At 41.6% G+C, this 22076-nt stretch overlaps 1 protein-coding gene across 35 annotated transcripts in view; it reads right to left on the bottom strand.

The window, feature by feature from the left end:
• Positions 1–22076, bottom strand: part of LCOR (ligand dependent nuclear receptor corepressor) — a 91270-nt gene that overhangs the window by 13342 nt on the left and 55852 nt on the right. For 14 of the 35 annotated variants that reach the window (XM_086901261.1, XM_086901263.1, XM_086901264.1 and 11 more), the window contains one exon: positions 18624–21385. The exons of 11 other annotated variants lie outside the window; for them this stretch is intronic. In XM_086901261.1, coding sequence (XP_086757387.1) covers positions 20416–21385 — 970 coding nt within the window. In that variant the 3' untranslated portion in view covers positions 18624–20415. Of the gene's footprint in view, positions 1–2492; positions 2752–18623; positions 21386–22076 lie in introns of those variants that run through there. 10 more of the 35 variants (XM_086901252.1, XM_086901255.1, XM_086901257.1 and 7 more) reach the window with 2 other exon arrangements.

The following is a 22076-nucleotide window of genomic DNA, read 5'->3' as shown; positions in this document are numbered from 1 at the left end:
AACCTGTGTACAGAGCCCCTGGCCTGGGAGAAGGAACCAAAGTGGTTGGGCACTGTCCTTTTCTGCCTTGCAGCCCTGATGCCGAGCACAGCCAGCTGCAGGTCACGCCCGCTTTGCACTGGCGATGAAAAACGTGGGATGGAAAAGGCTCATGTCCTGCTTGTATGGCAGAGGGGACCTTGGCTCCCTGATCCTGAAGGTTCCAGTGGCATTTCTGCCTTGCCTTTCACCTAGTTTATTCCTCTGAAGTGTGACTGCGGCCTTCGTGCTCATTGTCACCTTATTTGCCCTACTGTACTCCAAGGAGACAATCAGAGATATACAGAGCTATAAATTTAAAAAACAGAGATAAATATTTTTCCTGCTTGATAAAGGAAATAAAGACATTCAGTTTTGATGCCCTTTCTACTTAGAAGACCCATCTTACACTCAGTGACACAGTTCACCTGGCACATTGCATTCAGGGTCCTCTGGTGTCACGCCATTTCAGCTCAAAGATAGGCTGCAACTTCTCACCTTGAGCTCATCTACTCCTTCCCCAGTCCACCCCTGTTTGGGTACTGCAGGCAGCATCACCTTTTTCTGGGTGTCTAAGGATAACCTTGGGGCAAAGCTTTCACTGCCACCTGCGGTCAGGCTCTGTGGGAGGCTAGGTTCCAACTCTGTCCTTCCTCTCCTTGTGTCCCCAAGGGTGCTGAGCTGCAGCCTGTGCCTCTCCATCCCCAGATCTCCCAGACACAGAGTTCTGTGCTCTCCGGCGCCTGCTAATCTGTGTGCCTTGGTACCTGTCCAGCATTTCCCACTATTCCTGTCTGTTCTGGCTACTGCTAATAAATAAAACATGCCCATGGGCATTCTCTTGTGAGGCAGCTGATGGACACAGGATTGCCCACATGCTCCCTACTTAAGGCAGTTTTGGTGAAGAGCTGTTTCTGGCTCACATGTATGAGTGGAGTTATATCCACATGTAGCCCCACATTTTCAAGCAGAGTTGCTTATGGACAGTACAAACTGTTGCAGAGAAACTACTTTTTTTTTTTTTAATGTGGCTTATCAGAATAGAGTAGAGGTGAGCTAACTGCAGAGCTGAAATGTCTTTCTAGGGAAAGGTGCCTGGTGCAAACAAGTTCCTCAGCCTGGCACAGTGGGAGCTAAAGACTGACTGGTAAACCCAGAGGACAGAAATTAGGAACACGGTTTAAAATAGGAGGAAAAAGTTATTCTCAGGGGGCAGCCAGTCCTGCCTCTGAACATGCAGGCAGAGTCCTGACGTTTCTGTGGGACACAGGCCAGCCCCACAGAAACTGCTGGTCTGGAAAGGTCAGCGAGGGAGCCCAGGGCTGCCCATCCCACCTACAGTCTACTTGGTGCCTGTACTCACCCCTTCCCACAGGTCTGGCCCAGGGTTCTCCTAGGTTTGGGTGTGCATGAGAAACGAGCCACCTTTCTCAAGGGCTGGAAAAGCCACAAACCAAAAGGAGATTCACAACCAGTGAGAGATTATCTGGGGACCCTCTATGTCTCTAGCCAAGCTGCAAGTGCAGTCACAAAGGTGTATGGGATGCCTAGAAGGATTCACTGCAATGGGAGAGACAGCCCACCTGTCAGTGAGCTTTCCTGCAGAGCCTGGGACATGGCAGGTCTGCCCTTTCTGCCCACCAGCCTCGAATGCTGCCTTCACAAGGCTGTGGCTGCTGGATCTCCTCTGTTCCTGTGCCCCAACACCGTCCTTCCAGCCCCACTGCACACGTTACCCTGGGCCAGCAGAAGACAACCCTCGTGTCCCAAGTGAATTTTATCACCGGAGTCCCTCACTATCTCCCAGCCCTTCTCGATTTCCCAGGGCAGCCCTGTTCTCTTCCCCTTCCCTGCCTTCCCTGCCTGCCACAGAAGGTGTCAGAGGCATCAAGGGGCAGGAGCTGTCAGAGGCACAAGCGGAGCTGTTGCTACGCAACCCTGGCGGTGCAGCAATTAATGCTGGGGAAAACGTGCTGCGCTCTGAAGCTATTTGCATAGCTGCGTGCTGCAATACATTTGTTTGCATTGTGCCTCCACTGTTTAGTGGAGTTTAAAGTCAACCCTCCCCCAGCTCTTGCTGGAGGGGACCTGGGGCTTCCAACAAAGGCCACGCAGTTGGGGATGAAGGGGCTGGGGGAAGGCAGAGGTTTGTCAGTCCGTAACACCTACAGACTGCACAGACAGAGGATTTACAGTATGGGGAGGAAGGGCCAAGTTACCGGTGTTCCTCCCTGTATAGCTTGAGGAGCTTTTCCCAGCTCCTGCAGTGCCCCCAGCCCTCTGGTGGGGTTGTCATATGTCTTCCTTCCTATTGTACCAGGGTGACACTGTGCTTGCTCTGTTTGTAAATGCCATTAAAAAAAAGAGTTTTAGGGGCAGCCCAGCCTGTCTCTGGTTCTATAGTGTATTTAGGCAGGGAGCAAGAGGGGAAGAAAGAAAGGGAGAAAGAAATCAGCTGGTTCATACCAACCTACCTGAGAAGCCGGTCTCCGAAAACCTGTCAATTGCCAACTGCAATCTTCTGGTTTGCCCACCCCAAGTTTCTCACTATTGAACATGAAGCCTGTACCCTTTTTGGGTTTCTTTTTTTAGCCCTTGAACATCGGTTTGATTGATTATAAGTTTACAGGTATGTTTTGTACCTCAGAGGCACAAGAAGCAGCAGCAGAACAAAAGTTCAAGGCTAAGTGTTTCTGTTCCTTTCAGACCACTCTAAGCACCAGGATTATAGTTCTGTAAAAGAAACAAAACATAGCTATAAACTTATAAAATCCAATTCAGTATTTTTACAGGGATCACCTTTCCCCTCCCTCTTCTGCTGCCACACAGCTGACTCTGTGCTGGTTGGCAGAGAGATGCCTTGCACCACCCAAAACCAGAGGTACCACTTGAGTACCCCACCAAGCTGAAGGGTGTCTTGGAAACCTGACTAAAAGCAGAGATTTGAGAAACATGGATAACTAAGAAGGAGGACTAACCGGGAAGCAATGCCCTCCATCAGCTGAACTCGCAGCGTCTCACTGCCCTTGGGTGGCACCTCCAGCCCTGATGGTTTCAAACACCTAAATTTATTTTTCAGGGTGAGTGGAAATGCCTTTTTGAGGGGTTGCAAAGGAAAAACAGCCTCTTAAAGGGGACCTGCTCACTGCTGGCAGTCAGGTGAGCTGACGCCAGCCCCAGGGGCGCAGTGAATCCTGAATGCTGCGCGTGCCCTTGCAAGGGGCTGTGCTGTGGGTTCCCAAGGACAGATTTGCTTTGCCTGTGCTGGAGGGCTGCAGAGATCCTAGCCAGCAGAAGGGGGAAATGGGTTCTCTGCCAGTCCCAGTTCAGCTTGCAGGAATGGCCGTGCAAAAGCAAACACGCTGGGAAAGGCGTGGGACCATCTGACTGTGCTCAAACCCATCTCCACTCATAGCTGCAGCACAGACCTCGTGCCTTGAGAGGGGCAGGACACACTTCCTTCTGCTGGCAGAACGGATGAGGCCATCCCTTGAAGGGGATGGGCAAATCAGCCGTGGGCATGAATAGTGTAAGCCACTGAAGCAAGATTTTCTGGAGCTCTTCTTTCAAAGCCCCAGTTAAAGGCTGACACTGGATGCACCAGTTTAAATGCCTGTATTTCAATCCTCAGAAATATGCCTGGCACCTCACACTCCCCACACAGATGAATGAGTCCCTTCACACCTCTGTGGGTGCTACAGTAATTCTCTCTCACTGCACTGAAAAAAAATAGAAAGCAGCATGCAAAGAGCTGTGGCTCCACATAACAGCTAGGGTGGAGAAGAAGCACTCTCCTTCTCTAAATTAAAAGCTGAAGTTGTGCAAAGCACAGCCAAAATAACTATGGAAATATTGCTGCCAGGTTCTCAAGGCCCCTGAATTTACTCTGTCCTTGGTGACGCACATGGGGATGGACTGAGCTTGTATTTCAACTGAAAAGCAGGAAGAAACAAGTTATAGATGGGTTTTGTTTGGCTGGGGTTTTTTGTCAGTTGCATGTATTCATCAAGGTATCCAGGTTGTACAATCGGCCAACTGACTGGACAAATAACAGACATCCATTATAGATTCAGACTTTTAACCCTTCAGAGTAGTGTCTTTTATTTGTTTGTTTATTTTTTAAAATTAGTTAAACATTAAAAATAACTTCTCCCCACCTGTAACCAAATAGAAATTTAACAAATCAAAGTTGGTTTTACATTAAAAAAACCCAATAGCAGCCTCAAATAAGTTCTGCTCTTTTATATTCCTGTCATAACTTGCTTGACTCCCACCTTCTGCAAAACCCAACTGTATTCTACAATAGTTTATCATCACTGTGATACTTCTAATACAATATTTAATGACTAATTAAAAATTTTACCACTGAGCTATTGCTTTAAAACCAAGGGAAATTTATCATGTTGGAAATATTATTCTATGTATCAACTTTCAAAACCTTTCCAGAATTGTCCTTGCTAATTTTTCTAATTATCAAGATCATTTGGGATCTTCCCTTTAAGGAAAAAAAAATTACCATGACTATTTCTTTCTGAGGCAGTACCCAGAATCTTTGCTGAGCTAGGTGCTCCAAAAGGATAGATAGCACCAGAAGACCAGAATAGATAGAAAAACAGGCAGCACCAGAAGACAGATAACAAAAGCGTGCAGGGAAAAAAAAAACCAAAAAAAAAAGAAGTTCTTACAATGATTTTCACAGCTTTGCACGTTTTAAAAAAAGCAGCACCCAGTTAAGAGAGGGGAGAATGAACCAGAGGGACTGTGGAGTAGGGAGGGATGCCCTGAGTATCTTTAACAGTCCCAGGAAGATATACTGGCTCTGGAGCTGAGGTGACACACAGGTGTATGGCCTCTCCCCTGCTCCAAGTCCATCGCTGCCAGTTCCTGTCTGTCCTGCAGCAGACTGGGGACAAAGCTCTCCCTCCCCAGCCTTCGGACATGCACACATATGTCAGCTGGACTCTGCAACTGCAGAGATTCAACAACTAGCAAACTACCACTGAAGGTGCACTCATCTGCAGTAAATGAGGGCTTGTGAGAAGGATGGGTTGTGTGGTGAGAAATTCCATCTTCCCTCCTAAGCTGAATGTACACTGAAAGGTGGAAGAAAACTCAAATGCATTTGGCACCCTCCCCTGAGACCTTCCTGGTCCCAGCTCCAACAGACACGTTGCCGTGCACAGCCATTGCCTACTTTTAGAAGTCTTCAAGGATTTCAAATTCTCCAATTATCCAGGTTGGGTTTTTTTTCCAACATGGATATGAAAAAACAAATGCAGGAGCTAGGTAGAGCACTCACTAGAGATAACCACACTCAGCACAGCCCGGTTGCCAAAGCCTGGGAGGGGCCAGTGGCGACATCTGGAGAGGAGAGGGTACCCTGGGTGTAATTAACAGATGTTGGGGGATATGACCCCATTTCAGATAACCCGGAGATTCAGTTAATTGGGCCTCAGATAATCAAGGCCACATTGTTGGTAGAAATAGTATCACAACTTCTAACGGCAGCACTCCCCACGAGCCAACGCCATCCCTCCTTGCACGGGAATGCCTGGTGAAATACGAATTAGCGATTTGATACATGTCCATGCTCTCTGTCAGCTGCTGGGCTGAGCAGCAAAGCCTGTTTCTGATGCACCACTTTGGCTGGCTGCTTGGGAAATAGGTTAAGGCAGAGATGTGGATTGCAGCCCTGGATGCCTGGGGACAAGGCTGTCTCAGAGCTGACGGGCTAGGTAAGCTCTATTTTGAAAGTGGGTTAATTTAGCTGCCATTCAACTACCATTAAATGATGTAGGTTAATTTTATAGTCAGATAACTATTAAGAAACCAAAACATAAGGCAGGAAATGTCTCTATGCATACCAGTGAGGAGAGATTTCCTCTGCGCTAATGCACACCCCTCCCCTTCAGCTCAAACCTCTCATCCTTCCATTTCTGCACATCCCTCACATAATTTTTTTTTTTTTAACCCTTGTCATTACATACTCTTGTCCTTCCTCCCTCTCTTAAAAGAGTCTTGATATCCTGGCTCACAATCATTTTTCTCCTTTGTTTCTACTGGCACACATCTAAATGCTAGAGGAAGACTAACAAAACCAAACCACATCTGACCCCGGCAAATGTCCACTAAGAAAGGGTCCATCTTCCCCCACACAGCCAATATTTGTGCAGCTACGTGGTAAACTGAGGTAAGGAAAACCTTGAGGTAGGAAAAACACCTTGCTTAGTATGAAACATTCCATCACTACTAATACACCCAGTTTACTTTAGGTGTATTTACCATATTTAAAGCCTCCTCGACTGCCATTTTACCCTTTATAAATGGATGCTGCAGTTGAAATGTACTTTATGTCTGTGTGACTTTCCACAGCATAATGATAGGTATTGTTTGTTTCTTTATACTGGTGACAAAACCCATCAATTGCTGGTTTGTCATAAAAGGAAAAATAAAATGAAAAAAATTATCAACAGCTTATGCCTGCAAAGGAACAGATCCTTTGGAAAAAGCAGAGGTGACTCATCACTCCTCACGTGCAGCAAGGAAGGAGGAAGCATCACAGCCCTGCAGATCCCCCCGAGATGCCTTAACAGATTGCCTCCCTCTGACTTCTGTGCTTTCCTAGTCCCTCCAGCAGGAAAATGAGTCCTTAACCTTCACAGAGAAAGCCAAAGCCATGATGACCCATTAGCACATGCTGCCCATCAAGCAATCACAGATCTCCTCTACCACAGACGTTTTTTATCATATTAACAGTAAGTGCACTACACAAACCCTGAGAGCTCACAGAAATGAACTCACGCTTAACCACACAGTTGTAACGAGACAATAGTGCTAACAGGATGTTGGAATTTGCACTGTGCTTCTTATGACCAGAGAAATGCAGAACAGGATCATACCCAGAAATCGCAGCTAAACCACGTCTGAAAAACCCTCCTCGCAGCAACTCAGATGTTCACATAGTGACACCAGAGCTCAAACAATGCACATCATAGGAATTCTGACCCACAGAAGGTGAGTACCAAATCCCCTGTTGTCCTGCTGAGGCCATGCTACTCTTATAAATCTTGCAATGAAAGTCCTTTTACTCATGAGCTATAAAAAATCAGATGAAAAAGCCAAAACCCAACCCCCATCAATCTGCTCTCTGCCAGCACTAAGACACTACCTTTGTCACTTTGATTTTAAGCTTTATAATTATTATTCTATTACAGCATACATTAGAAAACTATTATTCCAAATTTCAAATAATATATTTGAGTGCAGATCGTATTTCTTTTAAATCCTGAGTTACATTATTTTTCCTTTTATCAACTGGCAATCCAGTCTACACTCAAACAAAAGTAAAGGGACCAATGTAAGGACAGGTATGGGCAATGTGGCTAGCATTAAAGAGCAGTCATGTGGTCACCCTTACTATACACGCTTGTGTCTGTAAGAGAAAAGCCAATACAGGGACTGAAACAGGAGAAAAAAAGTCTACTTGCTTTTGTGCATGAGCAGCAAAGCTGCTGAATTGCAGCTCTAGTGAGCAGTAAGCCCAGGCAGCTGCCACCATGGTCTGACCAGAACTTAGTTATTAACAACCACATTTCAGGTACCAAGTAAGTTTGTTTAGCTTTCACAACTTGAGCTGATGCTTGATGGATAGAAACAAGAAAGAAACTTGTATTTCTGTACAAACAGTATATTTGCTATGATATCTTCTCATGCAAAACCAGAATCTTACTGGTTCTTTTTTTACAGTCTCCTTTCGAAATCAAATTTGTTTTAAACCCTTGATAACACCTCACATGCAGCTAGTTGCTTTAAGGGCCTGAAAGGAATCTGAGGAAGATCCCATGTGTGACCACAGAGCACCTGAAAGCATGATAAAAGTATGCTACCATCTTCACCTGAAAGGGGAATGTGGTGGAAACTAGTGGATCCTCCAAGCAACCACCTCAGGCTTAGATTATAGCAAGGGACCCAGCATAAATAATGGCTTTGTGTATGAAAAACCTCTTCACACGTGCAGGGAAGCTGTTTGGCTTCTCCTGGTGTCATGTTTTCCCTGCAGTCCCAGAGTAACGCAACAATTAGTGTCAGGGCTTTCCTCTAAAGTTCAGGAAGAAAGGCTTGGCTTTAAGAAAGGAAACCATAAAAGCCCCTTTCAAAATTAGGAATGTCATTCCAAATGAGTTAAACAAGCCCTATACTTTAATAGCTGGGCAGGAGGGATCTGGGACATGTGACAATAGGATCTTAGTGCACATCAGCAAAAAAAAAAAAAAAAAAAATCCAAACCTTAGCAGGTGTAACCTATTTAGCACTGTAATTTTTACAGGCAGTTTGCTGATAATCCTGTATAGACAAACCACTCCTCCTGTCAGCACACGGCTGACTGATCTGCACCTGGAGCAGGAGCCCAGCAAAGGTAGGCAAGCAAGCTGTGACCAAGCCAGGCCTGGAAACCACAGCAAGGGAGACAAGGCAGGAGCCACACATCAACAGATCCACTGCAGGCTCGAGAACAGGTGACAGCTGAAGCCTCTGGCCCATCCCTCATAGTGTTAATGCGAGGGCTGGGTGGGTTATGGTCCAGGACTCCGGTCAGCTCCTTAGGGGGATGCAGCTGTATTTTCATGTATACAACTTGTGTATGTTCAGGCAGCAGTGCTTGTATTTCTATGCTCTGAAGCATACCTTAAGCACTTCTAATTTTAGTTGAGCCTTTAAACAATTCCTGGAAATCTGAGCTGTAGCCATCTCATACGAAAATCTGCCTTTTAGTTAAGTGTGTTGGGAACAGACTCCTGCAGAGCTGTGAGACACCTGCAGAGGAGGAGGCAGCAAGAGAAGATTTTTAGAAGTTCTATTTCAAATGTGATCTGTAATTTTGATACATTCAAAGTGACCAGTAAAAACAAGATGCAATTGCTTTGTGTTCCCTTTTCATGATACCAAAAGGGAGCTTTTAAAGGTTGTGTTGTCTGCGGTTTTCAAGTAAGTGGGTAAGAAGGAACTTAATTAATTCATAATTCATAGGTGTGAAGTCATTCACATCTTTTGATTTTCCTACTAGACAGCTGAGAACACCTTGGATTTCAAGTTAGAGAGTCTGCATCAAATGTACCAGATCAGAGGAAACAGCACTCTCACAAATAGGGATCCTTCCAGCATTGTAACATCTATTAAATTGTCTCAAGAATAATTACATTAAAAAGATCAACTTTCTCTTTAATCTCTTTTCCATCTTCATTGTATCAAAGTCCATAATCCTAGATTTGCCCTAACACTTCAAGCTCAGTTTTTTGAAATTGCTTTTCATCTGTACCTCTGTTCCTCTGTACATGAATCACATTCCTAAACAGGTCCAAGAACCTGCTACTCAATTCCAGTTAAAACCTCCATTCAGCCAGTACCCTTGTTTGGGCATCTGCCAGATCAGTTGGCAGATTAAGAAAACAGTGATTTGCTGAAGTATCTTCCTGAATCAGGATTTAATTCCTCCCCCTCCCCCAGACCCACTTTTGTCATGCCTCTAGGAAATTAGAGAGCTCAGCATGCTCAGGCAGGAAAGCCACTGATGATCCGTCTTACTGCAGATGCCAGAGCAAGCTCTGCACTGCTGCTGTTTGACTCTGAGGAGCCACGACACAAAGGCTCAGCTCTGGTTACATGAGAAGGTGTAACTGTGATGCTCAGGAACTCCCTTAATTAAACCAGCTTCACTCACAAAATTTAAGTTTATTTCCAACTTTCAGATCTTTTATGCTGAGCTCAGGGAGTTGCCTCCTTATGGGTTTAATGTAAATGCCAAAACTTGCAGGTGCACTTGAAGCTGAAGCTTCCTGCTCTTCCCCTCCCAGCAGCTCTCACTTCCACAGACGAGCAATGAGCAGAGCCTCTCATTTCACATCTGAGGGAGTATCTGCATTGTAGCAAGTGACCCAGGTGTATGTGGGGGTACAGTCCACTGCTACTCCACAAAGGATCTGTAACTTCAGAAGGTGACCAGATATGCTCCTGCAGGTACAAAAGAGGCAGCTGCCTCTTCAAGTAACAAACTGAGCAGCTCAAAATCCACCCTGAGTCCAAACAAGCTGAAGGAAATCAGCAGGTGACTTTTAAAGCTGCCTAACAGGACTACTTGCGTTTCTTTTCTACTTTTATAAGACAACAGCATGGAAGCTTCTTTCTGGGTCTGGGTGCAACATCTAGTGCAATCTTGTCACGATACAGGAAACAGCTTTTAAAAGAAGAAAGCAAGACTGTGTTCCTTTAAGTCTGAACAATTTCCTCTTAGCAGTGTGAGACCATCAGCAAGTCCTTCAGGAAAAGCAGAAAAACTTGGTATTTGTGATGATCGCAGGGGTAAAAGTGTCAATTAAAAACGTTCTGGGATAAGCCTGCATAGTGTAATGCATCCTAAAGAATGGCAGATGGGAATATGGTTCATCACTTTCAAAGGCTATTTTCATAGATTTGACAGATGTATTCAGACAAAGAGAAAAAAAGAAAGATAAATGATAGTTTACTGCACAAGGCTTTCAAGCTATTTACACAGAAAAACTCACTATTCCTGAATAAGTGTAAGATCTAGCCTCTAGTTAAACCAAGATTTTTATTTAAGAGAGATTTGCCTGGTGAAGCTAAACCAATGACAACACCCAATTACCATTTTTCTTTTTGTTTTTAATATCGGTATTAGTATACAAGGAATACAATAATTAGTTTGTAATGGAACAGTTATTTAAGAGTCTTAAAAAACAAAAAAGGCACTGAAAAATGTAAAACCTAAATTACCTACTTTTCAATAGCAAATGCTAAGAAGGAAAATTTCTCAGGAGAAAAGAAACCTGGGCTAGATACTGTGCAGCATTATGAATTTTCCTAAAGCTAGGAAATCCCTATGCATCACTCTCAAAATCATCCTAGAACTGAACACAAAGGTTAGCAGAAATGCCTAAACTCACGTGGGCTCCATTATACACCACTTAGTGTAACCTACTTTTTAGTATTCAGCATTTCAGTATCAATAATGCATAACATCAAAAGTAGTTCAACCCAAAGTACAGTCACGAGAAAGTAAACATGGATCGTGCAGAAGGGCCGGCTGCAGTGTGGTGTCACTGCTGGATGTGCCTTGTGCCCCCATGCAGAGGGACAGCAAGATGGAGTTGCTGGAGCTTTCCCTGTGCTAATGGGGAGGCTGGGGACCTGCCCCCTCTGTGAAAGAAGAGCAGAGAAAATAAAGCTGTAGAGGAAATAAAAGCAACACCAGTGCCCTGGTGAGCAGCTAAACAAGATGCCTGTGCCTGGTGACGTGTGCTCCGGTACAAAGCTCTGCTGCCCAAACCGGTGCTCTGCCCGCTGCCACCCCACAGCCCAAAACCGACCCACATCGGGATTGGGCCACGCTTCCACTGCCTCCGTGCCTACCTTGGCTCATTACTAAGTGCTCAGTGAACATCGCTACACCACCTTTTATTTTCCCTCCTGAGAGATTGTTTGTTCTTCACTGGATAAATTATTTACCATTAAGGAAATTAAGGTGGCCAGTAGGGAAGCACAAATTAGAGTACGGGAGTTCATGAGACTGGGCTGCTATGAGACAGCGTTTCAGCTTTCACATGTATTCCCTACCCAGCTGCTAAAGCAGCTTTATCGTCAATCCTATTTAGGACAAGAACCCAACGGAGTATGGAGCTCAGTCCTGCAGCCAGAAATTGCTTTACCTTCTATTTCACTTCCTCCCCTGCTTCTCCCCCCTTGTGATAGTTTGCATCTCATGTCCTTGGGCTACTAGTACAGGCATTTAGAAAGCACATTAGAAACAACAGAATTGGAACCCCTCAAAGTTTTTCACAACAAAATTTATTAGAAGAATAGTGGTTTTGAAAAGTCTAGCATCCAGTGAAAACTACCATACACAACGTTACAGCTGGGAATGTGTTTCCAAAATGACATGGTCAAATAATACAATGGAGCCATTAAATCTTACACATGCACAACAAGAGAATTAGCGCTTTGACATACAATGCAAAAAATAAATGGACCACATGAAATAAAAATTTAAAAGTACTTATCACATACATTAAGACACAGCTTATTTAGTCCAGTCAAAAAATCAGAACTGCATTAAAAAAATTAATGTAGTGCAATCAAACCAAAAACCTTAATTTGTGATCATAAGTGCTCTACTACATAAAACATTGATCATAGCAAGGAACAAAAAATTCAAATCACACAGTACAAAAAAAATCTGTAAATAAATATAAACTACAGTACAAGAGAAATATTAAATTATACAATTCCGTCAAACTGTAAACAGTATATTGAAATGAGGTCCATAAGAGTAAAGGGGGGGTTCCTGTTTTTTTTTCCCATGACACTTGAACTTCTAGAGGTCAGAGAGAAATGCCATTTTCCATACTCTTCAAAGACTATGGGTTACATAAATAGAAAGAGAAGACTTTTTAGATGTAAAGTGTCAAATAATATAGCAGAGGTGTTGCTGACTTGCGACTGCCAACAGATCACCATGAAGGCAGAACAGCAGATTTTAGTTTCAGGCTTGGCCTCCAGGTGAGCGTAGCACAGGGGCCTGGCACTGCAGGTGTTCGGTGAATAGCGCTCATCTTAGAAAGGAGGCACCTCGTGAGCTCTGGTCCTACCCAGGAGGTGGAAGTAATTACAGACAACCTGGACCTCTGCTGATTATCTGACAGGTTTACACGCTTGTCATACAAACACCAACTTTGGCAGAACAATTACTAATAAACTCAAAGCACTCCCGGCCCATTGGTTTCCATCACAGTGGCCAGTGCACAGAATTCTCTAAGGACATTGCATAACTAGAGTGTAGAGGTCAGACAGCCAAGGACCCGTGCTTGAGGTTAGAAGTAGTTATGGTGAGAGAGAAGCAAGAGCCACGTTAAGAAGCTGCTTCTGCTGTTCACAGAAGCAACTGGGAATGTATTTCATTTTTAGCTGCGCTGGCTAGTAGTGGCATTTTAAAATATATAAGTTTAAGATAACATATATACTATATATGTATATAATATAATACATATTATATAATATACATAGGAATTTCTTACAATACATACCAGGAACCCCCACGCGATCTGCTCAGTAGTAATAACTGAATATACAGAATGCCACTATAAGTGTCTGAGGCACTGTGTGCTGGAGAGTAAATATGCAGCTTTAAAATCCGTTTGGCTGAGTTATACCTGGATACCTGAACTGAGTTTTAAGTTGACATTCATCAAGGATGTGCTATCAGCACGTCAAAAGAAAAGCAAAACAAAATACAAGTCACTGCTAGGTTTAAGAAGAGAGTACAAGTACCTGAATTGAGTGAGGATAGTGTGTAAACTGTCCCTGAGGGTTTTTAAACAGTGTGTGTACAAGTTGGATTCCTAAGAACATTAGTTTAAACTTACATTGCGGACTGATAAAATACCAATGTCTGACAATTTAACAAGTGGAGGTTAAAAAGAGTTATGAGCAAACACTCAAAACATTTTATACATTTTAAAGCAGCAGTAAGCTGCTGTAAGCATACATCCCATCAGTAAGAGCAAGACGTGGGACTCAGATAAAGGTTTCTATTTGCAAAAAGCCCATCATATATCGATAAGTAAAGAATATTCACCTGCTAAATTAGAATGCAACTAGTTACAGACTAGCAATTCAAGATTAATTTTTTAATCAAATACTTTGCTATACTTTGCTATTACATACTAAAATTCCTTAAGCTCACTAATGCTGGTATTCTAATCTATTTTTTTTAAATGTTCCCCCTTCATTTAAGAAATATACCATTCCACAACTTAAACATTAAGATCCATTTTCAGTCCTCAGATGTAAAAAGCATGTCAATGAGTTTATATTAAAAATTTACATGGTAAAAAGGCTTGAATTTCAGCCAGAGATTCTAAATACTACTCATTCCCTGAAGGCATAAGGGAGAAAGAATCCCTACCCATTATTCTTGTGATATAGTTTTCAACTGAACATTAAACAATGGTCAAAAATGTTTATTTTTTTCAGTTTGGGAAACTTCCCTTCCCTACCCATCATCCCAGATTCCCAATGTTAAGCCCTGAAATGGCCTACTGAAATGATCAGTTAAAAATACCAGGCATGTATATATACATCCCCTGCCTGAACTCCAGAAAATTTGTTGTACTGGTCTTTAAAAGACAGATTAATATCCCAAGAGACCTTGTGATCTGACCTGACAAGCTGTTAATGATCCTAGATTGTATATTTGAAATCTCATAACCTGAAGACCAGATTTAATTAAGACTCTGGCATTGTAACAGAAAAAGTGCTGCAGTTATTTATCCCTTTTCTGGTACTTTAGAATAGGTCAGACAAGTGCTTTTTATAGTGACAGTAGAAGTTTACATGCTTTCACGCAGGCATAGAAAGTATTATCTGCAAAACTATTTGAGAAATGTAGCACCAAGTAATTGATAAACTGTTTAAGTAGCTCTAGTAGTATCCTCATTATTTCTGAGTAGGAAAAAATATTAAGATAAACTGTGCTAGGTGGTGATGAGAGAAATTGTTTTTGATGTTAACTTTTCCTGCTCCAGTCAGAATGAAGCCTTTGTCCTAAACCCTGCTCTGTAAGGTAGTTATCATCTTGAGTCCTCCTAAATTATACTTACCAATTCAGTAGATGCAAGCACAGGGGCACAGGTCAGGATGTTTGTTTTTGAGAAGGTAAATTAAATGCCCTGGACAGGCTGAAAAAAGCCTCCTTCCTAGTACATCACCCAGGAAAATTGATTTTGCAACTGGGCTAAGAGATTTTTGTGAGAATTAAATAAAGCTTCCTTAATACAAAGGTTTTTACGATAATACCTGAATATAGGCATAATTCAGTAGGACATGAGGTCCAAAACTGAGGTCCAAAACTGCTGCTGTAATACTGGTTTAGAGACTTGGCCCCAGTCAAAGAAAGAACAGGAAAGAGCAAGAGAGATGGACACTGGAATGCTCCAAGTACTTAACAGCTTTTTCTGGTATACATGAAGTGCACGTACATTTTGAGTTTGTAGTATCTCTCTGCCTAGTGGTCACCACAGCACACTGTGTTTATACGCTGGATAATCTGAAATGCGTTACTACAGTGGCTACTTTATCTGCTACATTCATCAGAACTGCATACAACTAGCAGTGCAGATTTTCAGGTTTCTGAAGGTTCCAATTACTGAATTTTCAATATAATTCAAGATCAAGTAGAAACCTTTATAGTACCAAAACAAGTCTCAAAATTATTTTCTTACAGCTTTCTAAAACAATATTAGCCAACATTATGTACTGATGCCAAGAAAAACAACATTGAACTAGACTGAAATTACATTTAATTTCTGAAACATTTGTGGGGAATACGTAAAGGTTTTTAATCCTCATGAAAATGAGGGAAACAACCCTTCCCATCCTACTTCTAACATTTGGCAGAGAATTTAAGCTATTTAACATATTGTGACAAATCTTTCAGTAAGGTTAGTAATTTGCCTTTGTAAGATTTTGGACTGCAATAAGAGTATGCATTCTTATACTGAAGAGTTCAAATTTTGTCTTCACTGAAGAAAGAGGTCTTTACATTACAGATGCAGACACACTGTTTTTGAGAAAAAAGGGAACAGCAGAGTGCTCCCTTCACTCCTTGGACACTGTGTTCTTCTCCTAAGACTCAAGGACATCTTAAGAGCATTACTTGAAAGTAAACTGGAAAGAAACACATGGCAATTCCAGTTTTGCCTGTATAACAATCGTTGCAGATGATACAAAAAGCAATTCAATCAGAACTAAAACGTTGTTTCACAAAGCTTACTCAACCCTAAAGCCCCTGAATCACTTTGCCAGCTCCCATGAATTTCCAGGGAAAGGCAGTGTACTCCCAGGTACTCATGGAAGAAATATTTAGATGCAAATGTTGGCCTGCCACAAGACAAAGCACAGACTATTCTTTGTCTGCTCTTACTCAGTCTAAACACAAGTGCAGTTACCTCCCGTGTTTAGGAATATCCTCCAGCCGTGGAATGTTCTACAAAAGAGGTTGTGCAGGAGTTGTGAGAGAACACAGAAGCTGAACGTGTTCTCTTACTAGAGGCATTATCCTATCTATACCCCTGCATTGTAAAAAAGAATTTTTTCTCCAATTGCCAAAAAAGTTCAGAGTTTGAATTCAGGTCTAGCAGTAGGGTTGGTAATGCAAGCATCAAGATTATGAATTCTGCAACAAAAGAGAAAATAAAGGCATACCTGTATTGCTTATGAAGCAACTTCTCCTGTGCAACAGGGAAAAAATGAGAAATTCTAAAGGAATCTGTCTTGAACCTTTAGAAAAAAATCAGGGAGTGACTGGAAAATAAATTATCTTTAGACAGAAATAAAAACAAGTCCAGAAACGTGTCCCTACAATATCTAACTGGAAACGTTCAACTCTATAGCTGTACTCAAGCATTACAGCCACAATAATGCCTACAACACTGTGGAATGAGGATCCAGCTGGCTGAAAGTGAGGTAATAGTTTGTAATAGGTCAGAGTTCTAAAAAAGCACTTTTACATCTTACAAATCCAAATTAAAAAAAAAAAAAAAGGACACATTTCATACATGTTGGGCTTTCTCACCAGAACTGTACGATAATTAACTCCACACCAGGACCCCTACCACACTAAGCCTTACTCATCTTCAATTATATGCTGCAGCAAAGATTTACCAAGCAACACCTAAACTTCAGTACAATATGAAACTTCGATTCTTAAAACTTTATACACACAAAATATAAAATTACTTTTCTAGGATGGGGTAGGGGAGGGGGATTCTCCTTCATGGTACTTGGACTGAAAAACTAGTTTTCAGAGACTGCCACAAATATAATTCACAGTTTCTTGCTGTCAGGCTTTTTCAGCTACATCAACGTAGTACACAACAATACTGTTAAGTCCAATAACTACATCAGATGGACATTCTCGGGAATAAGAGAAAACTAGTGACAAAAAATACCCGAAAGGTCTCCTCCTAACAACGTCTCGATTTTTACAGGGTTGCAGTTTGTCTATGTTACACATTAATGCGATCTCAGAAGAGCAGCAGGAGAAGGCTTTAAAAAAAAAAATAAAAATCTTTCTCCTGTCCAAGTGATCCAAGTAACATAAGCATCCACTTACCAGAAATAAGATGAGAAACAAGGCTTTTGTTACAAAGACCGCAGTGAACCACACCTTCCCACACCAAAATATGGTCAACCAGGGATTTTGGCCATGCAAACTGCTGGTCAGCAGAAAATTAAGCATGCTAATGGACAAACATTAATTCCAATCCTATATTTAAAATGATCCCAAATACTACTAGTTAGCTACACTGAAAGCGCCTGCAAAAAATATGTAGTGGAAAAGGAAACAAAATCTTAGTGATCACTGCAGCACTTAGAGTGATACTAGTCTTAAGTGATGAATCACCGCAGAGAAAATACGTTAGATGGGACTTTGAAACAAAAAAGTAACATTAAAAGGTGCACCTGAATATTACAGACTAAATTTACAAAACCTACAATAAGGTAAAATATATATCTTTTGAATATTCAGCAGCTTTTTTTTAAATTTGTTTTTATTTTTTGAGAGGCTCATGAAACTTTAAAAAGGGACCACTAACTAATCTCAACCATGCTTCACAAAACAATAATGGCTATTTCATATTGCAGTTACCAATGTAATGCAATTAGTGCTTAAAAAATAATCTACACTTTTTCTTTTTTTTCCTTTTTAAACAGAGACCTTTGGAGGAAATATGGTTGTTCAAAAGCTTCTCGAAAAAGAAAGATTACCTGAATATTAAGTTATCACAGATCAAGTGTTGTGTTTAAAAGCTTTGCAGTTATGAGTATTACAATCTTCAGGTCTCAGGACATTTAAACTGAGAAAGTTACGTGTTTGGTTTGTTGTTGTTTTTTTTTTTTTTTAAATCCACTTTCTAACCAAAGCAAATAAAGAGTACTCAACTTCTCACTATCTATTTACAATTCTTAGCCTACAGTCTGAAATGACAAGACAAATTCTCTTTTAAAACTGCAGCATGAAAGGGTAGGCACACCATTCTTCTGCTGCACGATTGTCACCCACTTAAACATACACATACAAAATATTTATGTTAGTAAAATGAGCACTCCACGTACACTACAGTGACAAGTTTTATAAAACTCAACTCGTGTTTCTTAAATAAGGACAACTGCAAAAGGTTAAACCTCTCTCAAGAGTAAAACTGTGTTACTTTTTTTTTTAACTTGCAACAAACTTTCTACCATAACCTCCAACAGCAGATGAAACCACACCTTAAACTGCGCCTTTATTGCAATCACCAGCTAAACTGGAACGTATTGCAGAGTTTATATACTGCTACTGAGCTTAAACTGCTTTAAATGCCAAGATGACAACTAGAAAGCTACAAGGAACCAGGATTTTGAGGACTAAAATATATTAAGTAAACAAAAATAAAGTATACTTGGGGCCAAATGCCCAATCCATTTTAAGAATGAGCAGTGCATATTTAAAACAACAGCAATGGTGTGCCTAACCTTTGAAAATATGAAGTTGCTGGGGAGGGGGAGACGCTAATAGAATCAATAGTTCCAGAAGTCATTCAGCATCCCTAGAGCTACCTAGGCCACCCTCCCATGAACTTTGAGAAATCACTTTCACTGACATCACTTAATGTTCTCACACAAAAACTCCAATGCTTCTTTTGGTTGTGCAAATGGGGAAATAAAAAAAATGGTAATTCTATCTACCTTTTGCACAGATTAAGACCAAATTGCTTCTACCTGAAGAACCAGCAATTACGATTTGGTCATGTTGTGGTAAATCCAGTAAGCTCCACTTAGTTACTGACCACTCCCGCAGAAAGTATCAAAGATAAAAGTTCAGTACAAAACTTAGCCTGGATCTCCATGTAATCATAAAGATATCACAATATTGAAAAAAACCCCAGATTTGTGGTTTACGGAGTGCTTTTTTTTTTATGGTGTTTAAATGCTTATTCTAGCATGTGCTAAACCACTATCAAAATAGATTAAATAAAAACAACAACAAAAAAGCAGGACTTAAATAAATTCCTGCTACTGGCAACTGTAATATTTAAAAAGGAAACACCCATTCACTGAGTGTTCGACCCTGACAGTATTACAGATAGATATGATGCAGAGCCTGAATTAGATCAGGCTACCAGTGTTTTACTTCTTCCCTGAACATTAACAAGCTCCTTCACTAATGTGGATATTTGGGCAGACTACTGAGGTTGTAACGTTTGAGATCACCATTTTGTGGGCTATTTTTTTTCCTTTTTTTTTTTTTTTTTTTAAGTATCACAGTAGTTTGTTACACAAATCCCCCATCCCTGGATTAGAGTCATTTAAACTAGCTGTTGGGACCACATAGTTTAGTAAACTAAGAATCAAGTCTGTAAAAAGTGTAAAGGTCACAAAGAACCATAGTTCTGGTATAATGAGGCATACCCTAATACATCATTTAGTGTACCCTGGCTGCTCCTGACCGTGAGAAGCTTGTCTTCCGTGAGATAAGGCTACATCCTCAAGCAGGTGAGTCTAAATATCACCCTTCAAAAACACCAAATAAAATTACAGCAAAGGTAGTGTTATAAATAATTAACTGACATTATCTGAAGGTAGTGTATGTAAGTTTTCCCTCCCCTCCCCTCCGGGTGAGCACTAAGCAGACAACAAATGGTAAGTAAGGTTAATTTAGAAAGAAAACAGTGGAGAGCCTAATTAGACCCAATTGATTATCTATCTAGGTGACAAATCTGAGTTCAAGAGAGGTACCATTCCTAAATAATTTGATTTAGCTCAAATCTTTCCATCAACTGGATCAACAAAAATAAGGGGGGAAAAAAGATTTCTGAAACATTTTTGAAGAATGACAGTCTGGTTTTCATTTGAAAATTGCCTGGTTTTAGGAGAGTGTCAGTTTAAAAAAGTGGACTTATTTCTATAAAGGCAGATATGAAAAATCCAACATCAGAAGTTCAGGCAGGCTCTACAAGCAAGATGTCCACTTCCACAGATCTGCATTCTTTGTGAGGTAACTCAATTCTCTATTACAGAGAAACATGCAAAAGGCAAAAGAAAAAGAACAAAGAAAGAAAGAGGGCAGTGGGCAGGTGAAGGAGGGAAACTGCGCCATACCAGGCTGGAAAAATTTACAAATGTGACATTCAGAGCACATCTTTCACCTGTGTTCACGTAAGTCTATGCTAAACTGCAAAGGAAAGAGCACTGCAGTAAACAGGAGACTCAGGTGCGCTCAGTGATGGTTGAACTATGCAGTAGTGCTCACCCAGTTTGCAAAGTAATTGGCACTCTACAACATCCCTATTCATCCTTCAATTCATTCGCACTTTGTGCTGCTTCTCCCTGGGGATCTAATTCAATCTTTACTGAAACATCCTGCCCCTCCGACCTCATTAATTTCATTTTTTTCTTTGGAGGGTTTTTCAAAGTGCCCAGCCTCTCTTTAACTTTGTACTCCAGTGTACTGTGGGGGATCCCATAAATACTCTGAGCTTTGGAAACACTCATTTTCCCGCTCATAACCACAGAGATTGCTTCCTCCAGTATCTCGCTGTTGTACTGTCTGTATCTCCCTCTTTTCTTCCTAGGTTGCTTGGAGCCAGGATCTCCCTCTTGATCTGAGGTGGGATATGGCTGTCCAGAGGTAGACTGCTCAGCATCGGAGCCCCAGGAATCTGGTCCAGCATCCAGCAAACTTCTCCTATTTTGTTTTGGAAGGATAGCCCTTAACTTTTTGCTAAGCGCGCTCTCCGTTTGTGAACCCATTACCAAAGAGCTATAGCTGTACTGGTCACCAGTGCGGGACTCCCATGAAAGGTCCATGCCTCGAACTTGTGGTATCTTTAAATCCACAGGAGATGAATGGCTCACGTCCTTTTTCCCATCCTGTTTAGTTTGAAGTGCCATTTTTTGAAAGGCAGAGTTTTCTGTAAGAAAAGGAAGGTCACTGATGTTGCTGAGTGCACCATTTCCCCTGAATTTCATGCGGCTGAAATTGAATTCGTAGTGTGGTTTTGCCCAAGAAGCCTCCCTGGATAATATTAAGTGCTGTCCATGATTCTGTAGTCCAGATGGCCCATGGCTGGCAGCTGTAGAAAACTGGTTTCTGCTCAGCAGTTCTTCACTAATCTGGAGTGATCGAGCCAGCGGTACTTTAAGAGATGTGGAGTGGCCATAACCTTCCCTGGTTCCATCCTGCAAGCTTCTTGGAGGTACCCCATCACCACTCTGTAGTCCCTCCGGATGGTGCTGGCTGGGTCTCCCAGGTCGCCTAATTGGATGGAAGGAAACTGATGTGAGCAGGACTTGCACAGGTAGGGAGGGATGGGTGAGGGGGCCACTCCTTTATTAGAAGGCCTTGCTTGGGTAACATCACTTTTTGTGTTATTTATTTTTCTCTAAATTTTTTTTTATTACTTTAATTTTTTTTTAAGTCTCAGCATCAGTCAGTTTTAAAACTTGTTCGCAAAAAAAGAGAAGCTTTTTGGGCAAAGAAAAATGAAACCTGTTGGCTGGTCTCTGGTTGGGTTCACAAATTCTCGGAGTAGAAAAGACTTCGCGCAAGCGTCTGAAAATAGCACCTTAATTACAAAGTAGTAATCAATCGCCATAGATCTACACACAACTGTGTTACTGGTGTGACGTTACCACTAAACAAGCACAGTAATAAAAGAGTAAGCCAAAGTGCAACATATTCAACATGCATATATGACTGTCACCTGCAGTATCTACACATAGGTGGAAACCCTGGATAGTGTTTGCTTACATTATATTGAAGAATTGCTGCTCAGGATAAAAGAAAAAGCTTAGCAGGCCTCAAAGGTATTTGCCTGACTTTCATTAAGCACCAAATATGAAAGCTGGGACACTGCGGATCACAAAGAAAAACGCTGCATTATACTAGACTTACCAAACTGCTCTCTTAACAACTAATTGCATATATACACAGCCCTGAATCTCAT

Source organism: Cyanistes caeruleus, chromosome 8 (assembly GCF_971803275.1).
Source record: "Cyanistes caeruleus chromosome 8, bCyaCae1.hap1.1, whole genome shotgun sequence".
In the NCBI taxonomy this organism is placed as follows: domain Eukaryota; kingdom Metazoa; phylum Chordata; class Aves; order Passeriformes; family Paridae; genus Cyanistes; species Cyanistes caeruleus.
This window is presented reverse-complemented; position numbering and strand designations above follow the sequence as displayed.